This window comes from Manis pentadactyla, chromosome 15 (genome assembly GCF_030020395.1).
Source record: "Manis pentadactyla isolate mManPen7 chromosome 15, mManPen7.hap1, whole genome shotgun sequence".
Classification (NCBI taxonomy): Eukaryota; Metazoa; Chordata; class Mammalia; order Pholidota; family Manidae; genus Manis; species Manis pentadactyla.
The window spans coordinates 13,639,460-13,661,629 of NC_080033.1; the positions used below are offsets into that span (position 1 = coordinate 13,639,460).

Below are 22,170 nucleotides of genomic sequence, written 5' to 3' on the forward strand. Positions count from 1 at the left end.
TCATTTCTAACATGTCATTTATTGTCTCCTTCACAATGAAGTTTCATAAACCCCTTGTGGGGAAGGATTTTTTCTGTTCTGTCCACTGCTCTATCTCCAGTGCCCAGAAAAGGGTTTGGCATATATAATAGATGTTCAATAAACATACTTGTTGAGTGACTGAATGTATAAAACTCAGTTGGAGGGCCTGTTTGGGGACAACAGGATGTGAAGGAGAAAGACACTGGATAGGAAACTGGTGGTTCAAGGAGGTGAGTGGATGGGGCGCATCAATGTAAATTAAGAACACAGGCTGAGACTTTGTCACAGGCGTTTCTTGGAGCGAATATCTCATGCCCCTCCCCCGATGACAAGGCTGGGTCTTTGCCCCTGTTCCTCCACCACCACTTCAGCCTGCACTGACGATAACAATACTGAAGTCACAGATTGGCTTGAAATCAAAATCGGGAAGATAAACGTTGGAGTGTCTTCCCCAAGTCTTGGGACCAAGCATCCAATCCGAGGGGCAAGCAGCTGGGAAATTGGGCCTGGGGACTCCAGGATCTGAGGTCTTCCTGGCTCCCAGGGTCAGCCCTCCATGCACCCCTGCTTTGGGGGTGATGAAGAGTAATCATGGATCAGAGGTGGGTGTCAGCAGGGAGCAGGACTGGGAGACCTGGGAGAGGTGGTGCTGGGAGGTGGGGGCTGGGGGACACCTTTCCCCAGCCCCCATCACTTTATCCGCAGATCCCACAGCACCTTACAGCACTCTGGTCCCCTGTCCCACCCCTCCCCAAAACGAGGTAGGTTAAGAATGGAGCTTCCTCCCGCCCACGAGGGAAGGGAGGAGACTGAGGCACAGAGAGGGGGATGGGGACCCAGGCTGTCCCAGCCCCCAGTCCCTCCGCTCTCAGCTCTGGTGGGTCTGACAGTGATGAGAGCTGGGCAGAGTGGGGATAGGAGGGACACCCCCCTTTTCTCTCACCCATTCCAGGTCTGGTTGGGAGAGCTGAATATCACAGGTTCCGGATGTAGTAAATAGTTAATAATTTAAAGGAAGTGACAGAAGGCTCTATCCCTTTGATCCCCTTGACCTATCCCCTGAACCCCCTACAAGGCATCAAAGTCTGGGCAATGAAGAAAGATAAGTGCACATCTCCAGATACAGGGGACCAGATGCGAGTCCCAAGTCCATACAATATTGAGATTGTCTTGCTCCAAGACCTTGATCTCCCTTCAGGCCATCAGATCTAAAGTACCCTGGAAGTCCCATTCCACTCAGGAAAAGGAGATAGTGGCATCCTCCTACCCCAGAAAAGAGGTCTAAAAGAGGCTTTCAAATTTTCTGAAGCAATCCCAACTCTAAGATGGGAGAGAAGGGGTTAACAGAAGGCAGAATGTTAAAAAGCATGGACCAGGGCTAATGCTCAAGGCTGGGTTTGGGGCTGAGTCTGCAAGGCCTGGAATTGTGTGAGAGAGAGACAGACAGACACACCCACACATGGACACCTTCCTCTAAGGGCACAGTGTGGCCAGCACAATGCGATGTGAACTTCAGCCCTGCTCGCCACCTTGGCTGTGCACTGTCACTTAGCACACGGCCTGCACAACTGTCTATGGCAATGCTTGGGACCTAGGGATGGGAACAGAGGAGCTCTCAGGAGACCCTGGAATCTAGGAACAGAACTCCAAGTGCTGGGGTTTTTCTCCTAAAAGAGAAGTTCTGTGGGATGCTGGGGGCTTGGGCTGGAGTCCCTGGGATTAGAATTCCAGAGTCTGGGAAATAAGGGTCTCAGGAGCCTATGTATGGCAGGATTCAAGGGCAGCAGATCTCAGGGAATATCAGGCTAGAGAGGTTTAAATTTTTAAAAATCTAGGATCTGAAGTTGCTAGGTCCTGGGGTACCTCAGATATGTCCCTGGCATGGAGCGACCAAGATCCTGGGTCAAGGACAATCCCAATGTTGTGTAGGCTTGAGCTCTGAATTTGGGGGGTCAGTGGCACCTTGGGGTCTTGGATCCAGTGCTCCTAAAGCACCTTGGAGTCACTCGTGGGATTGGGGCTGAGGGGTCGGAGGTGTGGGTTGCCATGAACATCTCATCTTCCTGGAGCTGGGCTCCCCAGTCTTTAGGGATCTGTGGGTACAAAGAAGTCAAAGATTCCAGGACCTTCTGAGATTTGAAATTCAAGTACAAGGGGGATTGGATGAGGACAGAGGACTTGGGACCAGTGTCTGGGACCCTGAGGTGTTGGTGGCTTTAGTCCTACATCTGAGGATACTAGGCACCTCAGAGAGTCCTACGTTTGAGATCCAAAGCTCCTGGGAAGACTGGTTTGGGGTGGGTGGACCTACAGAAGTCTTTGATTCCTGGCTCCCAGAGCATCTTGGAGTCTGACATCTGAATCTTGGAATAGAGATGGGGGTGGGGGCTTTGAGATGAGTCTCCCAAATCATTTTGGTCAGAGAACATCTGTTTGAGCATATCCAAGGACTCAGGGTATCTTAAGAGGGTTTGGTATCTCAGGGGTCCTGGGGCAAAAAGAACATCTCAAATATGGGTACCCCAGATTTTAGATGAGCATTCAGGGACCATTTGGGTGATTCTGGATCCTGTGGTCTCAAGATCCGGGAGTAATTGAATAGAGGGAGGGTCAGGTATTAACTCCTAATTCTGGGGCTGTAATCTGACAGTTCATGGTGCCAGGCATGACTAGGTATGGGATGGCTATTTGATAGTTGGGGGGAGTCCAGGGCCCTGCCACTCTCAGGTGGTCCGTGTGCTCTACGGCCTGCCTGATGTGCAGAGTCTGGGTCTCTCCAGTTTAGGTTGGGGTGGGGTGGGATCAAGAGGTGGGGCAGGGACACCAGAACTCAGGATGCCTGGGACCTCTTGGATAGACATCCCAGTGAAGATGCATCTGGGATCTCAGTCCTATATTTGGGGTCCAGGTTCCGGGTCTAGGGTCTCTCAATCCAAACTCAAGCTCCAAGTTCCAGATGTGCCTAGGTTTTGGTTTGGGGTCCAAAAGGAGTCCGGGTCCTGGACCCTCAATGTTGGGTCCTCGGTCCGGCTACTCGACCCACCAGACCGTCTTCACCGCGCTGCTTCCTCGTGGCGACCCCCGCAGCCCGCACAGCCACATCGCGCTGCGACCCAGTGGCATGCGCGCAGGGGCGCGTAGCAGCAGAGGCAGGGTACTGCCAGGGAGAGCGCGGCCAGTGCGGCCCAGCGCGCGGCAGGGCGCGGGTGGCCCGGCTCGCAGGCGCACGGGTCCGAGAAGTCGCCCTCGGCGTCCGACAGGCAGTGGTAGAGCAAGCTCTCGGCGCACCACAGGCAGCTGAGCCGGCGCACCAGCAGGCGACCCGGGTCCGGGGCCTCTGCGCAGCGGCCGCCACGCCCGTCAGCGCGGCGGCGGAAGAGCGCGCGGCAGTGGATGCAGCGCGCCGCCTCCTCCGCCTCCGGGGACGTCTTGGCCGGCGCAGGTGCCAGGCCGGGGCCTGGGGGTGGGCGAGCCGGGGGTGCTGGGGGCGCAGCCTCAGTGAGAGGGGCGGGCAGTGCGGCGGGGGTACCCAGGGCTGCACCTCTCAACGCGCCGGTCTTGGCGAAGCGCACGACGCAGGTGGACAGGGCGAGGGGCGCGGGCGGCCCGGCGCGCCGGTAATCCTCATAGCCTCGGCCGCCCCATCCCGGTGCCCCTGCCCCGGCCAGGGGCTCTGAGGGCTCCGGAATCCCCGTGAACTGTAGGAGTGGAGGGTAGCTCTGCGGGACGAAGGGACAGGAGAACAGTTTTAGCGGGGTCTGTGAACCTCCGCATCCCACCACCATCCGTCCCAGTCTCAGAAGACCCCAAAATCCAAAGACCCAGCCACCGGGCCACATTCATCGTAGGGAACCCGTCCGGGGATCCTGAGTGTCTGGGTCTGGCACTCAGACTTCCAGGCTCCCAGCCCACTCTTCTCTCAGGGACAGAGTTAATCTAGGGACAGACAGACAGAGTAATCACAGGAGACACGGGAAGCCCTCACCCAACCCTCCGATGACCCCCAAATTAATATAGGCCACCAATCTCTTAGGATCTGACAGTGGTTTCTTGCCATCTGGGGCCTCAGTTCTCTATCACCTCGGAACTCTAGCGTCTGCCCCATTTCACCGGGAGCCCCAGACTTCCGCTGGGGGTGGGAGTTTGCACCTGAGCGGAGGAGCGGCGGCGCTGGTGGGGCGTGGCCGGCCCGAAGCCAGAAGCTGACTCCACGGTGATGATGGTGGCCGCCGCGGAGGCGGTGGGAGGTGTCTCCTGGTGGCTGTGACTGGAGGAGGACTCGCTGTCCATGTGGGACTGGAGGAGATTGGCGCCCTCAGAGCTGGGACCTCCCAGCACAGCCGACGCCCTCACATAGACCCCCTCCCATTGCGATCGAGGGCTCTTAAGGCCAGACTGTCTTGGGTTCAAACCCTGGCTCTGCCACTGACTGGTTGAGTGACCTCTGGCAAGTGAGCTTATCCCTTTGAGCCTCAGTTTCCTCCTCTGTAAAATGGGGATCATAGTAGTGTCTATTCATAAAGATGTGTTTAGGACCCACAATAAAGGGCATAACATACACCTGAAGTACAATAAGAGCTAGAAATGGTTATTGTTATTATTAATTGACCACCTCTTATTTGCTCAGCTCACCAACCTACAGAACATCAAATCATCCTCCCTTCTCGGAAACTCATCTCTGTTGGCCCATCAGCCACCTTCCTGCCTCATTCCCAGCAATAAAGGCGTGGACCTTTATTGGGCCAGTTTTATGCAGCTGGAATTCGTTCCTTCCCAATCAAACCAAACTCTGTCTATTACAAGTTGAAACATCACTTCTCATACCCTTGATTTCCTTTCTGTAAATAGGGGATCACCACTACCTCATCCATTTACTATCTTCAATAAACATTCATTGAGCACCCACAACATAGCAGGCTCGCCAAGGCCATTGTGAGGATGTGAGATGCAGCACAGGAAGCACAGCATCTTTCCAGAGTAAGTGCTCAATAAGTGGGAACTGCCTGTGTGGGTTTTGTAGACCCACCTGCGTCTCCATCACCCTTATGATTTCCACTTTCCTGTCCAAGGAACCCGTTCGGTCCATCCAAGCATTCTCAGCAACTCCCACTGTTCCCAGCAAGTGCCAAATCACATCGGACATTATGTGCATTTATTCATTCAATAAATTTATTCAACATATATTTACTGAACACTTACTGTATACCAGGCACTGTTTTAGGCATTGGAGATACAGCAAGAAAGCAATAAAAGTCCTTGCCCTCCTGGTGTTGACAGTCTAGCATGGGAGATAGACAGGAAACAAATAGATAAGAAAGCTGTCTACTGGGAAAGAAAAATAGGGAAACTATCTTAGAAGATGAGAAAAAAATTAGAACAGGATAAAGAGCATTGGGAGATTGCAATTTTAAACAAGTCATTCAGGGAAGGTCTCAGTGAGAAGGAAATCAAGGAATGAGCCATCTGGAAGTTTGGGGAAGTGTTCCAAGACAGAAGGAACAGCCAGTGCAAAGGCCCTGAGACTGGAAAATGCCTGCTGGTTGGAGTAATAGTGGGGAGGCCATGTGGCTGGAGTATAGCAGGCAAAAGGGACAATAATAGGGAGTCAGATGGTCCAGGGTAATTTATGCCACTGTAAGGGTTTTGTCCTTCACCCTGAGTGAGATGGAGCCCTGGGAGGGTTCTGAGTGGGGGAAGGCCATGATTTGACTGAGATGTCAAAAGGGTCCCTCTGGCCATATGTGGTGAATAGACAGGAGAGATAGGAGGGCAGTTGACAATGAAAAGCTGGTGAGATAGCCCAGTTGGGATATGAAGTTGGACAGAACTAGGTTGTAGGCAGATTCTGATCCATTTTGAAAATGGAGCCAATTTGCTGACAGATTAGATGAAGGGCATAAAACAGGAGAGGAGTCAAGGGTGACTCAAGGTTTGTACCCTGAGTAACTAGAAGGATGGACTTGTCATTAACTTGTTCATCCATTTACTTTTAATATCATTCATTTTATAGTTTATCTACTTTCTTGGTTTAATTTTCTGCCTTTCTGCACTAGAGTAGAAGCCCCAAGAGGAAAGGTACTTTGTTTTGTTCACTGATGTATCCCCAGTGCCTAAAACTCTACTTATTGAAGATGCTCAATAAATACTCCTGAATGAATGATAGAACAGAAAAACTAGAATAACTGAGACTGAATGACACTAACAGTTTGGGCCCAAATATGGATCCCCAGCATGTGGCATGGTGCCTGGAACACAGTAGGTGCTCATGAATATTTGCAGGATGGATATAAACCTTGGCCCTCCCAGCAGAGCTGTGTCCTGGAGACTCACCGTCAGAGGGCAAGGAGTCTCTGCAGTGTCCTGGGAAGGGGAGGAGGAGGTGGAGGAGGAGGAGGGGGTAAGCGAGCCTGAGGGAGGGAGAGAGGCAGAGAGTGAATTCCCTGGGCCCCAGCTTCTCCCACCCTTCCACCCCAGCCCCCAGTGCCCACTGGCACCACTCACCTCGACCCAGTGCGGCCAGTGCAGCCAGCAGGCTCTTCTGGAACTCATCAGCCTCTGCAGGACTCTGAAATGTTAGCCCAAACTTGCAGTCACCCAGGCTCCAGTGATGGAAGATGGGGTTCACCTTGTTGTAAACCAAGCCCGGCCTCAGGGTACACTCCAACGTGGTCTGAGGAGGCAGGAGGGGACCAGGTCAGATACCCACTTCCAGCCATGGCTGTGACTTCCTCTCACCCCTGAGCCTCTCTGCATGTCCCAGCATCCCACAAACCTCCTTGCTCAATCCTAGGTGTTCCCCATCACCCTGATCAACACCCCACACTGCTTCCCAATTTTATTGAGCACACCTCTGATACTCCAAAATCTCCCCCAAATCCACTGATCCCTGAATTACCCTAATACCACCCATAAAACCCAAAAGAAATCCCAAATCTTATTGAATATCTCAGAAAGTTAGTTAACCCTCTTCTGGTAACCCAATACCCCTCTTTCTGACTCAACAATACTTCCCAGACATTACTAAACATCTTAAAGTATTACTGTTAATCTCCTTCTGATGCCCCAATAATCTCCCAAAATGCTACCCCCTCCCAAATTCTTATCAAACCCCCACAGGATTCCCCTCAGATGCTTGTCAACACCTTGGGTATTCCTGCCTATCCTTGCCCAACATCTATATCCCTTCACACCATCTCAGATCCCCTCCATTGTTCCTGCCAACCCCTGCTCTGAAATGCAGTTCTTCCCTCAAGGCTTTTCAAACAATCCAAATCTCTCTACTCCATTTCCAGAGGAAACTTCAGCATTATCCTTCCAAATCATACCCAATTGCCCAGAATATTCCTGCTGAACCCACATAGGATTATAAACCCTACGGACACTTCCAGATGGTCCCCCATCAAATGCCTCCATATACTTAGGGCAGACAGGGGCCAGTGGTGCAGGCCTCCTGGTGAGTATCTCTGAGCAAGATGGAGCCTCAGGAGGGTTCCCAGCAGAGGAGGGATATGACCTGAGTCAGGTGTTAGCAGGGCCCCTGTGGAACAGACTGAAGTTGGGGGAGGGAGCTGGAGTAGGGCAAGGAGTCCAGTGAGGAGGCTGTTGTGACAGTCCAGCAGGTGATGGCAGTGGACAAGGACCTGCTTAATACCCGAAATATTCCCCAAACTCCCAACTCTTATCCAAAGGACAGATATTCACTTTCAGTCTCCATCCCACACCTGCACTTGATTCTGGGCTGGGACAGGACTCAACTCGCCTCTGCTCTCCCAGCCCATTCCCCTACTTCCCGTGCCCCACCCCACCCTCACGCCCCAGGGTGGCTCACTTTCTGGTCCCGGAGGCGCTCCCCGTGGATGACGTAGTGCCCCTGGCGGGCCCCCCCCTCGGGCCTGGCCCCTCGGACCCGACATACGCTCACCTGGCTGAGGCCCCCGCCCCCCACAGGCAGCCAGCCCCCACTGGAGTCATCTCGGGCCATCACCACAGCTCGGACCTGAACCATGTACCTGGAGGGAGTGAGGAGACAGGGACAACACGGTCAGAGAGCTGAAATCTTGCTCTCCCAGTCCCTGTTCCCCCAACCCTCATTACCTCTCTTCATCTCACATCTGGACCCACTGCACCCTCAGCCACCCTTCCATAACCACATTCTCCCCCATGCCCACCTCCTCCCCCATGCCCACTGTCTTCCCAATGTCCACCTCCTCCCCCATGTCCACCTTCTCCCCCATATGCATCTCCTCCCCCATACACACCTTCTTGCCCACAGGCACCTTCTCTCCTATGTCCATCTTCCCCCATGCTCACCTTCTCCCCATACCCACCTCCTCCCCCAAGCCCTCCTTTCCCCCCATATGCACCTTTCCCCCATACGCATCATCTCCCCACGCCCACCTTCTCCTCACCTCCCTCTGCCCACCTTCTCCCCCATGCCCTCCTTTCCCCACCATGTGTGCCTTCTCTCCATACCCACCTTCTCCCCATGCCCACCTCCTTCCTGGTGCCCATTTCTCCCTAATACCCACCTTCTCCCCAATGCCTTCCTTTCCGCCATGAGCACCTTCTCTCCCACACCCATCTTCTCTGCCTGCCTCCTCCCCATAGCCCACCTTCTCCCCAATACCCATCTTCTCCCCATGCCCACCTCCTTGCCGATGCCTACCTCTTCCCCCGTGCCCACCTCCCCATACCACCTTCTCCCCCATGCCCATCTTCTCCCTCATGCCCACTTTCTTCCAACATGACGTCTTTCCTTCTCATGCCATCTCTTTTCTCCCCTGCCTACCTTCTTCTCCATATCTACCTTTTCCCTCTAGAACCACCTTCATCCCTTTCCCCAAATTTGTCGTCCCCAGCCCCCACAGCCTCGGTTTTCCACTTCCCTTTCCCCTGCTGCTCATCCCCTATCAACCCTGTCTCCTTTTCCTTCCTCAGCAGAGCCCTACAGCCCCACCCATCCTTCCCCCTCACAGCTGGGTGCCTGCGCATATGTATTTTCTTAGAGCCCTTCAACTCAGCTCCAGATCCCCCTATACTGCCTCCACACCCTGCCGCCCAGGCCACTGGCTGGGTGAGAAACCCAGGCTCTCTTCCCCCCACTCCTTCCCGGATTTATGAATGAGACCGGATGCAAAGCGCACTGAGTCACCCAGCAACGGAGATGGGCAGAGAGCAGGGAGAGAACCAGAAATGGCCAGAGAGGCCGAAAAGGAGATGGAGGCAGAGGAAGCCAGAAACGGGCGACCGAGACACATTCAGAGAGCATTTCATTCACAAAAACCAAGCCTGTTCCCTCTGGCCCTAGCTGAAGGAAGGCAAAAGGGGAAGATTCGGGGGTGGGGGTGTTTGATCCCACCTCCACCCCCTCCCCGCCCCAGCATCCTTCAGAACATTTTACCCCGCCCCCCAGCTCAGGGGACGTAGCCCTCCGCCCAGTAATTGAGATCGGCGTCCAGCCCCTCATTACCACTTAGAGCAGGGACCCTGGCATCCCAACCTTAGGGACCCAGACAATGAGCTCTAGCCCCTTCCCCCACCTGCAGCATGCCAGTTTTCCCCGCCCTTCGGAAGGGTAAGGGGCGGCCGCAGCGCCCCCAGCCCCCTTTTCTCAATGGGATGGGATTTTGTGAATGAGCAGTCACGTGACGCTGCTTCCTTTGTCCGCCCGCCTCCCCCGACAACAGGTGAAGCAGAGAAAGAGGGCAGGGGTCCCCCCAGGGCCTAGCTGGGATGGGACGCCAGAATTTCTTGGTGCCCCATGCTCCCCACACATCTGTTTCCCGGAAAGAGTGGTCCCCAGAGCTCCTCAATGGTGGGGGTCCAATACGGAATTTTATGAATGGGGAGTCCTAGGAGGAAGTCCGGGCCCCCCAAATGGAGACTGGTACCCCAAATGGCTGCCGCGCAGTTTAGGGTCCCCCACTCTCTTGTCCTTCCAGCCAGGGTCTGGGGGGCGCCCCGTTGGGCAGGAGGTTGCAGTGCGGTCCTGACCGCCCCCTCAGCGGGACAGGCGGTCTGTCAGCCCCCGCCCCCTCGCCCCCCTTGGCACCTGCCTGGGAGGCTCCGGCCGGGCTCCGAGCGGCGGCGACGTGGCCTCCTCCTCCTCCTCCTGTTCGCTCCGGCTCCCTCGCAGGCTCCGGCGGCGCTAGAGACGGGCACCGGGAGCCGGGGCGAGGGGGGAGGGAGGGGGAACCTGGAAGATGGGTGGGGGGAAGGGGGTGGTTCGGGGGGAGGGGGTAAGCGCGAGGCGGGCGTACTTGCCCGCTGGGTCCTAGAGCCCGGCACTGGCAGGAGGAAACAGCCCCTCAGCCCCCATTTTCTCAGGATCCAGAGAGGACCCTCTACTTTCCCACCTCTCCGCGCTTTTGGTCCCTAAGGATGTGGGGATGGGGTCCGGGACATAGCCTGGTCTCAGGGTTGTAAAGAGGAGAGGGTCTACTCCTTGGGTTCTAAATGGGAGAGGCTCAGAGGCAGGCGGGGTTCGAGATGGGGTGGGGCGAGAAGGGAGCTTTGTCAAGGGGGCGGGGTCGGAGGGCCTAGGGCTGAGAGCGTGAGGACGCCGAAGACTTGGACAGGCTCGCACGTCATGGAAGGGGCGGGTCCATTGTGGAGGGGCCTTCTGGGCGGGCCCGACAAAGAAGAAGGTCTTGGGAAGTGGACGATGCGGGGTCCTAAGAAGGCGGAGTTTAGAAGTAACTTGCATCAGGGGCGGGCGCTTGAGAGCTCCAAAGGGAGGGGCTACGTAGCAGGTTCACAATGGGCGGGGCTTGGGGGAAAACTGGCTGGGAGGGGAGGGGCATTGTAAAGGGGAGGAGCTAAGGAGAACGTTCTATATAGGGTTGAGACCTAGGACTACAAGGCCTGGGGGCGGGAAGAGGACCTCGGAGTATTTCAAAGAGAGATCAAGGTTCGTAAGGAGCAGGGCTCAAGCCGGCCATCAGAGGAGCAGGGCCTCGAGTCCGGGGGCGGGGCCTAGGTCTCGGAGTCCGCCCTCGCTGTCTCGCCCGCTTGCCCTCACCCGCTTCACCCCCGTTCTTTTCAGTTATTTTCTGCTACGGCCGTTCCCCTCTCTGCCCTGGGCCCAGGGGGTCGCGGTCTGAACCTGGGTCGGCTGGAGGAGTCGGTGAGCGGGAACCTCTGAGCAAAGGCGGAGCCAGGACGGAGCTTGGGGAAGGGGTGCGGCCTGAGTGCCTAGGTCTGCGGGTAGACCAGGCGCGGGTTACGAGTTTAGGAGTGAGGCCTGAGCATCTGCCACTCCCTGGGACGAGGGTGGGACCTAAATGATCGACAGAGAGAAGGGGATCCTACGGGTAGAGGTGAAGACTGAGGAGTTAGCTTGACAAGAACGCCTGGTATTTGTTAGGCGGAGGCGGGGCCAGACGGGAGTTAGGGAGATGATGAGCCCCGATTCCCAGACAATCGGGGACAGGACAAAATAGAGGAGGTAGCGCATGGGCCTCTGCAGGTGGGTTGGAGTGCCGGGAGAGAAGCTTGAACTCCTTGTAGGCCTTGTAGACTACTTAGCCCAACCATAATGAGTTATGTGGCCTGAGTGAATGACAGGAAAGCAGGAAAGACCTGTATCTTGGAGCCTGGAGAGCTTGAAGCTGGGGGACGCGTCCAAAGTATAAGGATGTGATCTGAAGGACCAGCCAGGGAGACAGGAACCAAAAGTTAGTACACTAAGAGGACTGGGCTTAAGTGTCCATGAACAGCAGCTGTTTTGGTCCATGGGGAGGAAGAAGTGAGCATGGAGTCAGGGAACAGGAATGCCGCTAGCAACTAGTGCCTGAGTGGATCTTGGAGGACAGGAGGAGGTCTGGTGTGGACGGGTAGGACCAACTACAGCCAGCCTCGTGGGGTCCCCACAGCCCTGGCCGACTGACTGCTGGAAGTTTTTCTCACTACAGTCCCAGACCTCCGTCAGAAATGGGGAATGTGCAATCGGAGCCCTCCGCGGGCAGGGGCTCCCCAAAACAGTGGGCTTCGGACCGCTCCTCCGAAACTCGCCGGACATCCCCGGTGGGGCCCGAGGTGACTCCCTCTTCCCCAGCCATGCGCCTGGCTCGCGGGCTGGGCGTCTGGTTCCCTGGCAGCTCCGCTGAGCCCCAGGCCTCACCCTCGCCCCTGACCTTAGAACTGCCCTCACCAGTGACACCCCCTTCAGAGGCGGCGACTGCGGCTGCAGTCTCCACACCATCCACATCCCCCGTGGGGCCCCTTCTGCCCGCGCAGTCTCAGAGGCGAAAACCCACGGGCATTCGGGTGCCCCGGATCCGCAGTCTGCTGGAGGCGAGCCACCGAAGACAAGGCGACCCTCCGAGCCTCCGCCCGCTGCTGCCACCACCCCGTCAACTAACCGAAGAGGATCTCAACCGCGCCCCAAGGGCCCCATCCCCAACTCCGCCGCCCCTGGAGCCGCGGGAGCAGCCGCCACCGCCACCTTCTGACCGGCAGCCCCCGAACCTCAGAACCACTCCTGCTCTGGCCACACCCACCGCAACCCCTGCAGAAAACCAGGCCTGGCAGAGCAGCGACGGCCTGACGGTCGACGGAGCCCGCCGAGAGCCGCCTCCTCAAGCGGGAGAGGGCGAAATGGCCCGGCCCTCAGCCTCTGAGACCGGCCAGAGCCTGCTGTGTAAAGTCACCTTCAAGTCAGGGCCCCTTTCACCCGCTGCGGCAGCGTCGTCCAGCTCCTTAGCAGCCAAAGCCTCGCTCGGGGGCAGCAGAGGCGGTGGACTCTTCGCCGCCGCCTCGGGCTCCATCTCTTACGCTGAGGTCCTGAAGCAGGGGCCCCTAGCTCCTGGGGCCGCTCGCCCATCGGGAGAGGTCCCTCGGGGGGCTAGGGAAGCAAAGGGCAGGAACGGAGACGGCGAGGGGGGTTCTGGACCACCCTCGGCACCTGCATCTCATGCCCAGACCTTTCCACCACCACCCTACACCATCTTCCCAGGCTCCAAGCCCAAATTTGACTGGGTGAGCCCTCCGCATGGCCCCGAAGGCCACTTCCGCTTCAAAGGAGCAGGCGGAGGCCTCAGGGCTCCCCGGCGGCGCGCTGCCGCGCTCTCACGGCCCTGGGGCACCCCGCTGCCTACGCCAGGGCAGATGCAACTTTATCCCCGGCCCAGGAACCCTGCACCCGCCCTGCTGGCGCCGCCTAAGTTCATCTTCCCGGCGCCCACCAGTGGCAAGCCTGTGAGCCCCAGGCCCCCAGGCCCGCAGGAGTTAGCGCCGCCGTCGCCGCCCACATCGCAGCCGCCGGTGTTCCAGCTCACGCCGCTGCCGGTAGTGCTCCCGGCCACCCCAGTCCCGGGCCACTTGGAGTCGGCCCCCGCTCCTGCTCCATTTCCCGCTCTGCCCCTTGCGGTCGACCAGATCCCCGCCCTCACCCTCGCCCTCGCCCCAGCTTTAACCCCGGCCCCGGCCTCAGCTCCCACCTTAGCGAAGCCCGCTCTAACGCCCATCAAGGCCCGTACTCGCAGAAACAAGGGTCCCCGAGCCGCCCGGGGCAAGACCCGTGAGGATGGTGCACCTGGAGATGGTCCTCGAGAACGGACTGCATCTACTGTCACTGACAGAGGAAGCAGAGAGGGTGGCGGCGGCGGGGCTCCTCTGGCCGCGACGGCTAACATCCGTACCACGCGCCACTGGCCGCCCTTTCAGATGCTTAACTCTTGCCCCTGCAAGTGTTACTGCCGCCACCAGCCACGCCGTCGCCGCCTGCCATGCAACGTGTCTGCCTGGTGAGAGGAGGTCGGGAGAGTAGGGAGGGGAGGGCGTACCCTTCCAAGTCCTAAACCCAACTTCCTGGATAGAGTCCCATTCAGCCCTTTCGCGTCCTTGACTCTCCCTTCGGCTGCATCTCCAACTCAGCTGAGCTCCAATCCTTGAGAACCAAGGGGAACCTTGGCACCACACTGACTCCTGACAGGAGATGGGACACCTTGGCCCAACCTCTTGGTATCCAGACCTCTAAGCCTACCCTTAGCCCTCTTGTTACTCTCTGGAGCCATCAGGGAATTAAGTTGGTGCCAGCTGGCCTGATCCTATTCATGGCCTTGACCCTGTCCCTGATGGCACCCAAAGGGACCATGTCCCAAGCTTTTCAGGTATGGCAGGAAAGGAGATGACTGTCTGCTGGAACCAAATGGGCATAAATGCAGGACTCTAAAGGAAGCACCTGGCCCAGCCCTAGACTCCTGACCCTTGAAGCCTTTAGCAACTTCTGCCGCTGGGATCACTCTCTGCGTCAGAGGCTACTGCTGAGTCCTCAGGAACAAGTGCATCCTTCAGTCACCCCACCCCCACAGTATCTGGTCACTAGGGTCTCTCTGACCCTGGCTCCTGAGGACCCTCAATCACTGGATGACCCTCTGCCTTGAACCTCTTGGGGCTTGACAGGGGGTAGGGGTGGGGCAGGATAGGGAAAAGAATATCACCAACCCTCAGTTCCCTTTCTTACTGTTTCAGTGCTGCCCTACCCTAGAGGCCGCAGGGATGTGCACACATGGTTCCTCACACCAGGGGGAAAGTGAAGCCTAGAAGGGATAGGGGTCTGGCCGCACAGCCAGGCCCTGCTGATTCTACCCTCCCCTTAGGCTGAGCATACCCACCAACCACCTGAGTGAGCCGCCCTGGGTCGCCACCATCAAGCTTGCGGGTTCCCTGGTAGCAGGGCTGGAGCACTACGACTTGCAGGATACCCATTCCAACTGAGCGCAGTCTGTACCATGTCCTCCATCTTCCCCCTCCTTGACAATAAAATAAGCAGCCAGATGCCTAGCTGCCCGTCAATCACCTGATAAGGGTTGAAAGGGTGGGGTGAGGCAGTGCAGAGGTTTCTAAGAAGGCGCATCATCCTGCAGTTAAGGAGGCTGGACCCATTGCAGAGGTTCCATTCATCCAACATCCAAATTGACAGGCCCAGGGGTGAGATCATCTTGTTCCCCTTAATCCATCATCAACGCTGTTTTCTGAGCACATCTGGTGCCAAGCTCAGGAGTTCAGCCCAGATCACTTTGGAAAGGAGTATTCATTCCAATTTTACAATTGAGGAAACTGATTCTGGAGGATGTTGAAAACCCCACATCTCACAAATGGCTCACCCAGATCTGAACTCTTTATAAATACCTTCTCAAGAACCTCAAGGCAGGAAACATGGCAGGGGAATAGTGCAGGAGGTCCTAAGTCACAGCACTGGCTCAGGAAGGTGGGAATCAGGGCAAGTCCATGCCAGGGCCCCCACCTTTCACTCCACGGAAGCCTCAAACTGGTAGCCCACAGACGGGTTCCATTTCATGTGTCATTTAAAAAAACTGGTTTAATTCATTGCAAACATTTAAAAAATTGTGACACTTCACCCTCTTTGCTGAAGAACTCTGGTGCCTTGGCTTGGCCTTCCTGTGTGTCCACAGCGGCTTCAACAGCCCCTCTCTCCCTGGGGCCTGTGCTCTCATAGCGTCACATAGTGTCACATAGTGACACTGGGCCCCTATGGTGGGTATCTGTGTTTGAGACCTTGAGCAAAAGGCACAGGACAGAGGCTGACCCAGACAGAGCCCCACACTTCCAAGTTCTTCAAACATAAGAATTTGTCTCCCCCCATTCCATCTGGGGAGACAAGGGCCTTGGAGAGTGACTATCAATCCACGTTTATTGGAGGAAACCCTGCACCTCAACTGCTATAAATAATACAAGCCCTCCCCACCCCAGTGCCTGGCAGGCTCAGACGATCATCTCCAGCTGCCTCGCATACTCGATGACCTGTTTGGCCAACTCTGTGGAGGGGATGGTGGTATCTTCTGGCTTCTGTTGCTGGCTGGCAAAGCTGTAGTAGTTGTTGAGGCCCAGGACCCACCCTCGCTGCAAGAAGGGAAGGGAGGAGACATGGGTGGGGTGGTCACGCAGGCTCCCTCCCCACCCAAAAGAGCCAGCACTTACCCATGTGGGCCCAGGCTCACTTTCCTCACTAACCCCACTCCACCTTCACAACTCGAGGCAAGTAAATTCACCTCTCTGAGCCTCAGTTCCTCCATCTTTGAGACAGAGACCCTAATCACACACCTCTCTGCGTTTGCTGTGAGGATTCAGTGAATCAACACCTCTAAAGCACTGAGAATAGCATTTGGCCCAGAGTAAGCAATCACTAATCAGCTGTCATCATAACTCAAGTTCAATTTCACCTCCTCCAGTCTGGTCTTGACCCTCCTCAGTCATGAGGGTCACTGTACCCAAGCATTAGCATCTCCAGGGGCACTGCTCCCACATAAATACCCCAGACCAAATGAAGCCGTCCTGGGGGGAAAAGATGCAACCTCCAAGGAATTCTGCTAAGGACAACAGCCAACACAGGCCAAGAGTTCACCTCCACCTGATGTCAGGTGCTGTGCGCAAAGTATCCCACACGGTAAATTCTAGCCCTGTTCTACAGTAAGGAAACTGAAGCTCAGGGAAGTTTTGTGACTTGCCTGAGGTCACACTGCTAGATTTCAACAGGGGCAGTCTTGCTCCAGCCTCCCTCTTGGTCACCCCACACTGCTATTAGTGAGTGCATCCCGTGGCCCTGCCTACATTCCAGCCCCTTCCCTGCACCCCAGCCACCTTCTTAGCATAGTCTGTCATCTTTTTGGGTGTGTTGAAGAAGAGGATCCGGGTTGCCTCAGTGAAGAGGATTTTCTCATAAGCCTTCTCGATGCACCCAGCAATCTCATCCCTGGAGGAAGAAGAAGCTCCTATTAATGAGCACAGACAGTTTTCCAGACCCCATTCTCCCAAGCCTGACCAGTGTGAGCTCTGACAGCTGGTACAGGTTTAACCCATCAAGGCTCAGAGGGACAGCAGCTTGACCAGAGTTGCAAAATCTAGGCCACTGTAAGGTCCACATCTTGGACTCCCCAGCCCCAACTCTGAATCCCATCCCCAGCCTGGGATTCACCTGAGGGGATCTCCTCACATAACCCACCCCACACAAGGGTGCTATACCCCATTTCTAGATCTGATGCCAAGGGGGTTCCTTGTACCTGTGTCAAGAAATACCATGATCAACAAAGAACTAGAAAAACAAGGCACTGAGTCACTGAAATGGGAGAAGGGATCAGCTCTGGGGAAGAAATGGAGACACGAAGAGGTGCATCTATTGATCTCTTAGGCCAAGTGGTAGGTTGTGGATGCCCATTGTATCATTCCTTGTTCGTTCTGGAGAGCTGAAATATTTTCTAATTTAAAATGTAAAATACCTTAAACCAGCTAAACTACCACTCCTCATGCCCACCATGTCTCTGGGCTTGGCTTTGCCACCCAAGGAATAAAAACCCATTTCAATCTGGTGCTTTTCCTGAGTAAACCAGCTCTGCCAGCACCTGGACACCCTTTTACCCCTCAAAGGACTTGTAACTGTCATGTCCACCTTCCTATGTGATGTCACTTGTGCACAGAGCAACCCAAAGGACTAGTGGGACCTGATGTCCTTGTCTAAAGAAGAGGAAACTGAGAGTTCCACAGCTTAGGTGAGGTCATGTGACTCCCGGGCTGAAGCACTTCTAAGAGGTTCTTGTCTGCTGAGCACTGTCTGCGTGCCAAACCCATGCTCTGGCTCAGACAGATCTGGGCACATGTGAACGGCCCAGAGTGGGATGAGGGTTGTTTCCCAATCTCATGACCAGCTCCAACACAAAGGAAAGGAGAACTGAGATGCTCAGCCTTCCCAGGTCACAAGTGGTCAGAATGGGATACAACCCAGGGCTGTTCTGACTTCAGAGACCAGCTCTTTCCGAACCCTACAGGGCGCAGGTGCCCCCACACACCTGATAGTGTCGAGCAGGATGTCAATGAAGAAAGTATAGCTCTCGGCAGGGATGTTGCCTTTTGCCAGGAACACCTTGTTGTAGCTGCCCTCCATCAGGTACTGCAGGGGCCAGGATGGGGAACAGGAAGTGAGGAGAGGCAGCAAGGGCTTACCTGCTGAGGCCTCACCATTGTCCCAGTGCCTCCATAATTCCTACTCTGCTAGAAAACCCTTTTCGTCACCCATTTCCCATGCAGACTGGGCACCTCTTCTTCCAAGAAGCCTTCCTGCTTTTCTCTGTCTCTCCAGGCTGCCTTGGGCGGGTATCTAATTATCTCAACTATTCTCCAATCACCAGAAGATGGAGAGCTGGGTCTACACCAACACTCATTCCTCCCCACCTTTGCCCAAGCTGTGCTGCCTACCCTAACTGTCCTCTTCCCATCCTCTCCCCACAGCAAAGTCCTGAAATGGGGGAAGGGATTAGGATTAGGTCCTTTGAGACCTCATCTCTAGAGCTGCCTCCTTAATACTTAGGTACTAAGGCTTTTCCCTGACCCTGCTTACGTTGTTTTCAAACTCTCTGCTGTCCCTCAGCCACACCAGGCATGTTCCTGCCTTGGTACCCTTGGACTGGCTGTTCCCTCTACCTGGATCACTTTTCCCCTGGGTGTGTCCCCACGGCTGGGTTCTGCACCCCTTTCAAGTCTTTCTCAAGTTTCACCTTTTCAGCAAGACCTTCCTTGACCATCCTTATGAAAAAAATTCATCCCTGCCTACGACTCTCCACACTCCTTCCTGCTTTCTTCTTCTCCCAAGCACTTAACATCTAACAGACTGTAGAGACTACTTAATCTTGTCATTGTTTGCTTCCTCACCTGAGTATCACACCCACAGGATCGGATATTTTAATCTGTTTTGGTCACTATACAGTCTGAAAATCAATCACAATGCCTGGCATACAGCTGGGGCTCAATATTTCTTGGACGAATGAGCAAGTGAGTCCCAGGCTGAAATATGGGCGAACCCTGCCCACTCCTCCCAGAAATCCTCCCTATTGTCTGTCTCTATACCATCCCCTTTTAGCCAGGCCCGTCCCTTCCCCTTCCCCTTCCCCAGCCTCACTTGCTCAAGCGACACAGGATGCTTGATGTATACGTTGGTCTGGATATCCTTGGCAGGCAGCCGCTCCAACTCGGTATGGAACTCAGCCACCCGGTTCTGGGACAGCAGGAAGAGGAGGTTGAGGCCCAAGAGCTGGTGCATATACGCTGATTCTGGGAGCTGCTCCCTGTAGCAGGGTGGGTGAACCAAGGTTAGGAGGGCTTAGATACCTACCAAGCCTCTCACTCCAGGCACCGGGGATCCTGATGACTGCCCAATGCTGTGTCCTTGGAGAGGTACTGGGTCCTGGGTTTTCAGATTAAAGTGAAGCCAGAGAGGCACAAAGAAGTCACAGGTCATATGAGCCCAAGCAAATGACCTCACTTCAATAAAGTGACTCAGAGTCAGTTCCCCCAATTGTAAAATGGGTACACCACAGTATTCACTTCACAGAGGTGTGCTAAATGAATAAGGGTTAAGTGAAGTCAATGATTAAACCCAGGTAAAGTGATTAGAACAGTACCGGACCCAAATAAATACTGGGCAAGCGATTAGTTATGATTATACTAAGAAGCATCACCCTTACTTTAAGGAGGAAACTGAAGCTTAGAGAGATGAAGTCATTTGCCCAAAACCACATAACAAAGAAGTGGTAAAATCAGCTTCAAACTCAGGTTCGCCTGACTTCTGATGTCAAATTCTTAATCATTAACCCATGCAAGCACCACTGAGTTATAAAACCATCCAATTTTCTATTCGACACATATCCAGTGATCTCTGCTCTGGTGCTAGCCACGTGTGAGGCAGTATGGGGGTACACCAGTGGCCATGACCCCTCTGCCTTTCGGAGGCTCATGTCCAGTGGGAGCCACAGGGCCAGGGTGGGGGGAGCACAGGCAGAGGGGTCAGGTCTGACACAGCCCACTGAAGCCACTGAAGCCTGGAGGGCCATGGAGAGCCATGACAGGTTCCAAGCTGGGGATCAAAGCAGTCAAATTTTAGCATCACAAAAGATCTGACTAGCTGCCACTCTGGAATGCAAGGGGGCAAGGCTGGGGCCAGGGCAGATGAAAGGAGATGGTGGCTACACTGGGGAGTGGAAATACAGTGTGGAATGTAGAGGGGAAGGCAAAATTAGAGGCCAAAAGAGACTGGACGGTACAATCCCAGTCTCAGGCCCTCTGGGGCAACCCTCTGACACTGCAGCCTCTGTGGACAGAGCCAGGCAAAGGCAGGGCTCCCAGGTGAAGGAGGATGACCTGAGTGGCTACAGCATCAGGAATAAAATCACATAACAACCCCCTCCCCAAATCAGGCACAGGGCCCATCCTCACTTGTAATCGAAGTAGTAGCATTTGAGCTGGGCCATGTAGCGTTCAAAGGAGGGGATGTCCTTGCGTAGGATGCTCCACTGGGCCCCAATCTCCAGTATGTCACCTGTGGGTGACAGGGCTGACTCTCAGGAGGTGACTGAGTCCCTCCCTGACCGCCACTGCTGCCATTCTTGCCACAACTCCAGCCCACCCTGACCCCCCAGCCCCAGTGGGACTCACGGGCCAGAATGAGCTGCTGCTTGGTCAGCTTGGTCCCTGTGGTTGGCAGGAAGTTGAGCTCCAGCAGAACCAGCTGACAAGGAGGGCAGGGAAGGAAGGAAGGACAGAAAGGAGGTGGGACTTCAAGGCCAGGTGACTTACCTTTTCTAGATTTTGGTTTTCCCACCCAATAAATCGGGCTAACCACCATCCCTGACTCATAAGGTTGTTATGAGGATTCATAAAGCACTCAGAACAGGGTCTGGACACACTGTGAGCGCTCATTAAGTTTACCTCATACCGTACAATTAACAGCCTCATTAGGCAAACAGGAGACACACTCCAAGCCTGACCCCACGGAATCGAGGGAGTGGGGCAACACGGCACCTTCCGTTCTCGGCAGACCTTCCCTACATTCCACTGAGCTGGGCCCAGCTACCCCCACCACCACCCCGATCTACACCAGGGAGGGAGAGGAGCCAACCAGCCCGCATAGTCCAGCCCACACATCATTGCTTATCTGACAGCCTCCTCCCAACCCGGTCTAGCCCACAGTATTTGTGCTGTTTCAAACACGTGATCTGAAGCTCCCTGAGTCCCATTCTGCTCCTGTACTACAAGAATTTTTTTTTTCTAGGTTCAGTCCTACCCTCACAACTTGGCTGGCTCTCCTCTCCTCATAGGTGCATCCCTAAGCGCCAGATCTCTCAAACCCTAACTTGGTGTGGTCTTCAACTACACACCCCATCCTCTCGGCCTGTCTTTCATCACCCTATCAGTCCTCCTTCCCCACTGGGTCTCGTGTAGAACCCATCAGAAAAACTCCGACACCCCCACCTTGCCACTCCAACCAACTAGGCCTCCAAGCACCAAAATTTTAACCTCTTAACGCGGTTGTGCCAGAACCACGCTTCCATCATCACCCTCCCACCCTGTGAGGCTGCATTTGGTCCATTCCAGGCCCCTCTCGCTTCTTCACCCCTCTAAAGCCCGCACTTGGACTGTTCCGAATCCGTCAACCTACTGGATCCCCAGCCCGCCCGGTCCCGTGGCAAGGCGGTCTCGGCTCGTTCCCGACCCGTCGCGGAGCTCCCCGCCCACCCCTACCTTGAGACGGCCCAGCTCTTCCCCGCACTTGCTAAGATTGGGACTTTTACGGTTCCACTCGCCCTTGAGTTGCTCGTACATGCCGGCCGCGGCTTGCAGGACTGCGCCCGAGGGCGCTGCAGGCCCCGAGCCCGAGGCACCCGCCGCCCCGTTCACCGCCGCGGCCGCCATCTTCCGTGACGCCGCAGACCGCCTGCCCGACTGACGGCAGCGGCGCCTACAGGCGCACGCCCGGCGGAAGTGGGCCCTGGAGGTGGAGCCCAGGGCCGGGGGCGGGGCTGCGCCTGCCTGCCTCCGCCTGCCGCGGTTAGAGCTCAGTCTCCCTCTGGGAGGTGCCCGCGGAGGCCGGCCCTTAATGAACATGTCGGTGGGAGCTCCGCCTCTGCTGTCGCGCAAGATGGTGACCGGAAGTCGCTTCCTGCCCCAAATGAACGTGGTAACAGTCGCAACGCCTCCCCACCTCCCATAATCAATATGGCTGCCCCGGCTTCAATCTGGGCGTTCGGGACGGTACGTTTCTGTCTTGGAGATTCTGTCTTGCACAGCAGCTTCTATAAGCCAAGAGGTGGAGGTGGTGCAGCCATTTGGACAAGTGTGTTATTCTTCCATGTTGTAGACAGG

The 22,170-nt window shown here is 55.6% G+C and overlaps 3 protein-coding genes across 8 annotated transcripts; 1 reads left to right on the plus strand and 2 right to left on the minus strand.

Moving 5' to 3' along the window:
- Positions 1-293: 293 nt before the first annotated feature.
- On the minus strand, positions 294-10,444 carry SPRED3 (sprouty related EVH1 domain containing 3). 5 transcript variants are annotated; one of them, XM_036876377.2, is made up of 6 exons: positions 10,077-10,439; positions 7,943-8,030; positions 6,523-6,691; positions 6,352-6,428; positions 4,171-4,317; positions 294-3,740 (listed from the first exon to the last, which is right to left on the minus strand). In XM_036876377.2, exons 2-6 carry the CDS (start codon positions 8,024-8,026, stop codon positions 3,075-3,077), a joined length of 1,143 nt encoding a protein of 380 aa, XP_036732272.1. In that variant the 5' UTR covers positions 8,027-8,030; positions 10,077-10,439; the 3' UTR covers positions 294-3,074. The 5 variants fall into 5 exon arrangements, with proteins under 5 accessions (XP_036732272.1, XP_036732262.1, XP_057349012.1 ...); XM_036876367.2 differs by having other exon boundaries at positions 7,850-8,030; XM_057493029.1 differs by having other exon boundaries at positions 10,073-10,439.
- Positions 10,445-10,586: 142 nt separating this feature from the next.
- GGN (gametogenetin) lies at positions 10,587-15,174 on the plus strand. 2 transcript variants are annotated; one of them, XM_036876346.2, is made up of 3 exons: positions 10,587-11,146; positions 11,934-13,766; positions 14,622-15,174. In XM_036876346.2, the coding sequence occupies exons 2-3, from the start codon at positions 11,953-11,955 to the stop codon at positions 14,737-14,739; spliced, it is 1,932 nt and encodes a 643-aa protein (XP_036732241.1). In that variant the 5' UTR covers positions 10,587-11,146; positions 11,934-11,952; the 3' UTR covers positions 14,740-15,174. The 2 variants fall into 2 exon arrangements, with proteins under 2 accessions (XP_036732241.1, XP_057349009.1); XM_057493026.1 differs by having other exon boundaries at positions 10,853-10,930.
- A 481-nt stretch (positions 15,175-15,655) lies between these two features.
- On the minus strand, positions 15,656-21,944 carry PSMD8 (proteasome 26S subunit, non-ATPase 8). The gene is made up of 7 exons (XM_036876434.2): positions 21,550-21,944; positions 20,464-20,536; positions 20,245-20,347; positions 18,932-19,097; positions 17,826-17,926; positions 16,624-16,735; positions 15,656-15,885 (listed from the first exon to the last, which is right to left on the minus strand). The coding sequence occupies exons 1-7, from the start codon at positions 21,910-21,912 to the stop codon at positions 15,748-15,750; spliced, it is 1,056 nt and encodes a 351-aa protein (XP_036732329.1). The 5' UTR covers positions 21,913-21,944; the 3' UTR covers positions 15,656-15,747.
- Between the last annotated feature and the right edge of the window lie 226 nt (positions 21,945-22,170).

What these genes read in the sequence shown, in the direction of transcription:
- GGN (XM_036876346.2), top strand. Translation starts at nt 11,953, where the DNA reads ATGGGGAATGTGCAATCGGAGCCCTCCGCGGGCAGGGGCTCCCCAAAA. An exon ending in CCATGCAACGTGTCTGCCTG is followed by an intron (nt 13,767 to 14,621) that starts GTGAGAGGAGGT and finishes CCCTCCCCTTAG; the next exon opens with GCTGAGCATACCCACCAACC.
- SPRED3 (XM_036876367.2), bottom strand. Translation starts at nt 8,026, where the DNA reads ATGGTTCAGGTCCGAGCTGTGGTGATGGCCCGAGATGACTCCAGTGGG. An exon ending in AGCGCCTCCGGGACCAGAAA is followed by an intron (nt 6,692 to 7,849) that starts GTGAGCCACCCT and finishes CTGCCTCCTCAG; the next exon opens with ACCACGTTGGAGTGTACCCT. An exon ending in AGACTCCTTGCCCTCTGACG is followed by an intron (nt 4,318 to 6,351) that starts GTGAGTCTCCAG and finishes AATCTCCTCCAG; the next exon opens with TCCCACATGGACAGCGAGTC.
- PSMD8 (XM_036876434.2), bottom strand. Translation starts at nt 21,912, where the DNA reads ATGTTCATTAAGGGCCGGCCTCCGCGGGCACCTCCCAGAGGGAGACTG. An exon ending in GCAGCAGCTCATTCTGGCCC is followed by an intron (nt 20,348 to 20,463) that starts GTGAGTCCCACT and finishes TGTCACCCACAG; the next exon opens with GTGACATACTGGAGATTGGG. An exon ending in TGCTACTACTTCGATTACAA is followed by an intron (nt 19,098 to 20,244) that starts GTGAGGATGGGC and finishes ACCCTGCTACAG; the next exon opens with GGAGCAGCTCCCAGAATCAG.